This window comes from Gigantopelta aegis, chromosome 14, assembly GCF_016097555.1.
Source record: "Gigantopelta aegis isolate Gae_Host chromosome 14, Gae_host_genome, whole genome shotgun sequence".
NCBI lineage: Eukaryota > Metazoa > Mollusca > Gastropoda > Neomphalida > Peltospiridae > Gigantopelta > Gigantopelta aegis.
Genome location: NC_054712.1, coordinates 22208266 through 22215073, shown reverse-complemented (window position 1 = coordinate 22215073; position 6808 = coordinate 22208266). Strand labels below are relative to the sequence as shown.

The following is a 6808-nucleotide window of genomic DNA, read 5'->3' as shown; positions in this document are numbered from 1 at the left end:
TGGCCGTTGGGATTTCTAGTCTGAATGATCTAATTACGGTATATTCCTGTTTGGGTGTGTATGTAAAGAAAATCGCCATCAATAGATAAAAAATTAATTTGTATAGTCTTTCCCTATAAGCACGATAATAGGTGTGTGCCATAATTAAAATACTTATCAATTTGTACCAATAAACACGATAATAGGTGCGTGGTCAATCTGAATTTGATAGTCTTTCCCTATAAACACGATAATAGGTAAATTAAAATATTCCCCTGATAATAGGTGTGTGGTCATAATGGGTTGTTTTCCCTATAAACCATAATGTATGGTCATAAGAAAATACGCCATTGAATAGGTAATAAATGTAAATCAATTTGTATAGTCTTTCCCTATAAACACGATAATAGGTGTGTGGTCATAATTAAAATAGTTATGTTAATTCTAACAAATTGTGAAATTGAAATTATAACGCACTGTATTGGCAGATATTTGTAAATATTTATGCTAAAACCAGACTAATACTAAAAATCACAATTCTTAATAAGCACCAGTATGTTTTTTAAAAACCTTACCGCGTAATGCAAATGGATCGTTTGGCCTGTCATCTCTGAAGAAAACCATAGGATAATCCTTAACCTTAGGCTTCTCCATGACTCCTCCATCTCCATCAAATTGTACCTGAATAAATAAATCATTTGGTTTTCATTTCATTGTCAAAAGGGCTCACAGTAGAAATAATTTAGTTTTAGCCATTTTTAAATATGCAGTGATAAGATGACGGTACGGAACATTTTAGTGGAGTGTACATCTGAAGGAAACTAGAAAAGATATATTTGGACAAAGAAATGTGATGGAATCCTTTCGATTCCATCCAAAACTTTTATTACAATATTTACTGATACTGACTTATTCTAAATTTTAATTTTATCAGATATTTATAGTTTTTGCAGTTCTTTACACTGTTTTTATTTTCCTCATTAATTTTTATCTGGATGATGTTCACTTTATTTTGTTGCATTTACCATAGTTTTGACTCCCAATAACCGATGTATTTTCCATGCTGGGGTGTCGTTAAACATTAATTCATTCATTTTCAAATGTGTATTGAAAGCGACCATTTTAATAAATTTTATCAGCCAAATACTAAATGATGTACCATTTTCTATACAAATTAAAAGTTGGTCGATTTGGCAATGGGCGATATAGATGTGGACATGTTCATGGTTCCATCTGCTGTTGGAGCAAAGTGAAGCAATGGGAAATAGTGGACTATAGTCTACCCTTAATTTTAATGTATATATAATAAACCTTTGACTCTAGGGTGGCCATTCATGGTCCATCTCTATTGGAACAAATATGGTTAAGTTTAATTTAGTTCAATTATTATGTTGTGGCATGAGATCGAATTGCATTCATAAAGTCTTACATTTGTGTAATGAGATGATCGGGCAGTCTGATGATAACCGGGGCCATCTTATATGTTTGGCATCAAGTTCAATAAAGTCCAACAACATGTTCTCCTCATACCTAGTATTCAAATTTAATACATATATAAATTTACCAACCTTGGCATATCGGTGTGGACACACGGCCATGTTCCAATTGTCTCTGAATGAACAACACGGTGTGGTAAAGAATTTCTTTGGCGGGACAACGTGAGTATCAGCCTGGCCTGTCAACACTTCCATCAACATCGTGGAATGCTGCCTGCAGGTTACCATCAAAGGCCCCAAAGCCCCTCACAGTCGTGTTGCCGTTGTACACAAAGTTACCTTCGGTCTAAAAAAAAATAAAAAAATGCTGTATTACAGTTGATATATTTTGCATGTACAAAAGCGAGTTGATTTAGATCAAATGTCAAATGTCAATATCCTGTTAGCATGTTGGAAGTGATCATTTGATTGCTATGATTGTACAATTGAAATGTTCCAATATAATATTCAATACAGTTTTTCAAGCTATATATTGTAATGAACCATGTTTTTTATCCAACAACTGCAGCTGTCCTATTTTCCTTTTAACTTATATTTTTGTTTATAATCTCTATTTGTTCTGTATTAATCATACTAATTGCTACTTGCTAATTCACTAATATTGCTAGGATCTAAACATGGAATTATCCTCAGTTGTACTACGATGGAATTTTCAGTAGGTTGTTAACTGGAGGTTCTACAGTAATGTTGCCAGCAGGGCAAGTTGAAGAAAAATCTTACTGGCCCTTCTCAAATTCAACTAGTCCTCCAATTATCACATTTTAATGTAATTGCACAAACAAAATCAAAACTAGAATGTTCTTTGTTGAATAATAACCATATGCTTAAACGTAACAATATTGACAACGACAATCTATTAACTGACCTTTGGAATAAGCCCCGTAGTAATGGAAAATTTCATTTTTTTTTTTATATGCGTGCATGCACTGCATTAGTTTAAGTTAAACCTACAAGAAAATCTAATTAAATATGATTCCTTTGCACCATAACATTGAACAACAATTGTTAAATTGTAGCTCTATTAGATAATTATGTTGTATCCAGTCCATTCCAATAAGCCTATGACTTCCAGATTTTAAAAATACACGCAGTGCCTTCAATACGTTTTGAGCTCTATTTCTAGAAACAACCGGTCGAAAGCCACAGAAGCCGAGTCTTGCACTGTATAAATATATAGAGCATGTTCTACGTCTTCTGCTGCCTGATCTGTAGTTCAACTGGTACCATACTCGCCAGACCCTAAAATCGATGGTCGGCCAACGGACTATCTTTGCAAAATTCTTAGTCACCCTTAACCAGTTGTCAAGCCTGGCTTCGTAAATTCGTTCCCTTTGGCTTTCACTAATCATTAGTACAAATCATTGACATATCAGAATTATACAGTTTCTCTAAGTAACCAGATGTCTAATAAAACATTGATAGCACAGACCCAACAATTACTTCAGTTTTGATACACTTCTTTGTTTATATAGTTATTTTCGTCACTTGGCTCGAAATGTGATTACCGTTTTGACTTGTGTATTCATGCAGTCGCTAACTGGGACATGCGATACTTGCATCACGGAGTCAAGTTTGGAGACGTTTTACTAGTCGGGAGTGTTAAATTAGGCCTAATTAGATTGATCAAATTTAGTTTTATAAAGGCAACAAGCTGTGTGAATACACGATAACGATAACGGTAGATTAAACTGTTTGTTTAGAAAAGACACTTTTCAGGAGAAACTTATTCCCGGGCAGTGAATGAGACATGGGCGTCTATAGCAGAATCTGAAGGTTAACAGGTCTGCGTAGAACATTGTAGATAATGAACCACGCATAGATATAAAGAAAACTGGTATCCAACAAATCTCAATTAGTGAAAAGTGTAGAGCATCTCGTTGAACACTACAGTGGTATATACATTGCACATATACCTGCCTTGCTAATATGCCGAAAATGGAAGTTACTTAGGGCGTGGTTTACAGTGGTTATGAGTCATTCTGCAGTAACCGACAGATTCCAGGTCCAGTTAAAATAAAATGTTGACTACCTTCTGTCTTTTCTTCATCAGCTAGTTAGCTAGTATTATAAGTAAAGATTAGTATCGTAAGTAAATACTCATAATGGCAGCAGTGATTATCTGGCCGATTTCGATTTAAAATTTATTGAAATCTGCATGGTGTACCATCTTAGTGTCATCTACGTCACGACAAGTAGTCTTTATTGAACTAACATTTATTTTGTTTCCCATATTATTTAACCTACTAATGTGAATCCCTGGATATTTACATTACTTTGTAAAACTAATATTCACATTTTGTTTCATATCTTAGACATAACAGTATGCAGGCCCTTGAACTGAAGGTCTGTCAAATGTCAGACAAAAAAGAAAGAAAGAAATGTTTTATTTAATGACACACTCAACACATTTTATTTACGGTTATATGGCGTCACACATATGGTTAAGGACCACCCAGATATTGAGAGAGGAAACCCGCTGTCGCCACTTCATGGGCTACTCTTTTCGATTAGCAGCAAGGGATCCTTTATATGCACCATCCCACAGACAGGATAGTACATACTACGGCCTTTTTTTTACACCAGTTGTGGAGCCCTGGCTGGAACGAGAAACAGCCCAATGGGTCCACTGACGTGGATCGATCCTGGACCGACCGCGCATCAAGCGAACGCTTTACTATTGGGCTACGTCATTCAGCGTAATCGGATTTAGATACTAGCTCTATTAGTGCGAGAACTTGTGAAGCTAAACAAGTGCATTCCCCACTGAACACCGCTATCTTTCAATTATATTAGTTTCAACAGTTTATAATTATTAACCAAAAATATGTTGTGACGTAGGTGATTCACCGTGAAGTGAGTGACACCCATGACGTTTATGACATTGTTATGCATATGATAGCCTTAAAGAGTCGTGGGAAAAGTAATAAAACAATCTTTTAATAAACTAAATTTTTTTTAGATCTTTACCAGTACTGACAGATTGTAGTTCACCCTAATCTTGATCAGCATTAGACAAGTGAAGTCTTGAAAACAGAAGAAACTCGAAAATCATTCTTAAAAAAGGTCCTATGTCAAAGTTGAAACTACCGTATTTTTTTTTCACATTTGTAATAAATAACTACAAATTAACCCCACGCATAATCATTCTATAATTAACTTAATAATTTGTCAAAGTCTTGTACTGGACAATAAGAGCGGTTTTCTGAAAAAGTTGTAGCTAAATATAGCATGGTCACCATCTTTATTTCTTTGTCAGTTGTCTGTAAAGAATTATAGAACAAAATTACGTGTTGATTGTGTACGCATAAAGCAGTTAAGTCACTAGTTAATGCGTGTGACACTAAGATTCCCCCTAAAATAAAAATGTTTCTTCTAGTAAATGGAATTATTTGGTTGTAATTGTTTATAGGCACATAGCTGAAGGCATAAACTTTGTTTCAAAGCAAAAACTAATAAACGTTTTTTGCGTGAACCACCATTATTGCAACTTTCACATAGCACCTTTAATACGAAGCAAAATCTTTGAAAACCAAAATTCGATTGACATGATTTTTACCTAGATAACAGATTGTTCGGTTACGTAACACGAATTATATTTGCATATCCTATTCATTTAACTTAAATATGCATTTAACTTATATTTTAATGACAGCATTTCCAGCTGATACTATTAGTTCAAGCTAAAATATTGTATTGCCTTTCATTAAATATATTTTTTTTGATACTTGGTAAAGTGACTTTCCAAACGTGACGTAGATGATAAGGAATCTGGGGACATGGATTGTTAAACTAAACACTTTATTACTAAAGATATTTAGTAGCTAACAAGTTCTTTTTGACAATGAAGGATGATGTTTCATGGGGACTTTCTGAAAAAAAATGCATGTTTAATACGTACTGGTTACATTACTGGCTACCTTGTAAATTAGAAACTTTGCAATGGGGACAGCCGCTTTTTGACTACCTTCACTGTTGGGAGGAATCATTGTAATTGTCACAACATCCTTTTAACTGCGTTGAAAATGAAAATGGTTTTGTTGCTCAAGATTTGAGTTTATTTACCTTGTCACAGAAGCCGAAACGGATTCCTTCTACACTACTCTGAGAAGTGGTTGGGTAGGTATTTTCTTTTCTGAAGCTGATGGCTCCTGCGGGTCGGAAGAATCCATTCCAGGTTCGTTCTTCGTAATTTGTGAAATACGCATTCTTCAAATATGCAGGACCTTGGTAGTACACAAAGCCTTGTAGTGCGTTGTCCCTGAAACAATCATGCAATATTAAATTTGTAAAGAATGAACAGGTACCATTCCATAGTTCTTTTATTGTACAAATATCTTCCATTTGATCTAAATATTAGGTGCACAGGATCAAGTTATTTACAGGTTTTGTTTTGGGGCTGAGATATGAAGGCATTTAGCTTGGAATAAAGTGGGTGCAAATTGTTTTGCACGTATTGCCAACATATTGTGCTTTATTTTATTAATTGCATGACTGCTGAGAGTCAATAGGGCCACAAATTAGCAAAGATATCCCCAACCTCCTTATGATGGTAGGGACAGTTTTAAATATCAAATTAATGTTCTTTTGAAGTCTGTTTTTCATCTTTGTTTGAAAAAAGGCATACTATATTTGATGGGTGGGGAATGGATAGATACATTAAAAGTATGAAAAATGTTTATTCATTTATTTTATATCTGAAATCGGAAAAAAATGGCTAATTAATTCATGGAAAATATTTACCTCCCCATTGTTAAATATTCTTCCCTATAATACATGTACGATATGGTTCAACTATCATCTTTTTCAGTATTTGGTAGTAACTTACGGTCTTGGAGATGGGAGTGATCGACCATAGGGTTTGTCCACCATGCCAATGTTATCCGTCTCGCCAACAAACAGAGCGTCAGTCATTCGTGTCCACGTTTGATCATCTCTCGTATCTCTGCCATCGTCAATTTGTGAACGTGATATGGAAATACCCTGTGGGGAATCTGCTAACCTGCATAAAGAAAATAACTAAATACAGACCGAGTTAAACAAAATTAAAAATGGTCGTGAATTTGTGAATGACATTTAGAAATACCCTTGCTGATAAAGTTGTCCAGTGTAAGAAAATAGTTAATTTAAAAATATTTTCTTCCTGAGAAAATTGACTATAATAATCTACTTATCTATAATACAACATAATATACAAATTTTTAAAAATGTAATGGAAGCCGCAACATGACAATTATGAATCTTATCGTCAGTTATTTAAAACCATATCTCTGCACAAGACAGATTCCAAAAGCTTTGACAATCATGAGATAAGGTAGCCATGAATTCAATGTCTG

At 34.4% G+C, this 6808-nt stretch overlaps 1 protein-coding gene across 1 annotated transcript; it reads right to left on the bottom strand.

Moving 5' to 3' along the window:
- Window positions 1-552: 552 nt before the first annotated feature.
- LOC121388453 (cell surface hyaluronidase-like) lies at window positions 553-6406 on the bottom strand. The gene is made up of 4 exons (XM_041519782.1): window positions 6301-6406; window positions 5538-5733; window positions 1548-1761; window positions 553-660 (listed from the first exon to the last, which is right to left on the bottom strand). Exons 1-3 carry the CDS (start codon window positions 6384-6386, stop codon window positions 1645-1647), a joined length of 399 nt encoding a protein of 132 aa, XP_041375716.1. The 5' UTR covers window positions 6387-6406; the 3' UTR covers window positions 553-660; window positions 1548-1644.
- Window positions 6407-6808: the final 402 nt, after the last annotated feature.

Bases quoted from the DNA above. Each gene is read 5' to 3' on its own strand.
- LOC121388453 (XM_041519782.1), bottom strand. From the start codon at position 6,386: ATGACTGACGCTCTGTTTGTTGGCGAGACGGATAACATTGGCATGGTG. The intron at 5,734-6,300 runs GTAAGTTACTAC...TGATTGTTTCAG, and splicing joins TCACTCCCATCTCCAAGACC to GGACAACGCACTACAAGGCT. The intron at 1,762-5,537 runs GTAAATAAACTC...ATTTTTTTTTAG, and splicing joins GTTTCGGCTTCTGTGACAAG to ACCGAAGGTAACTTTGTGTA.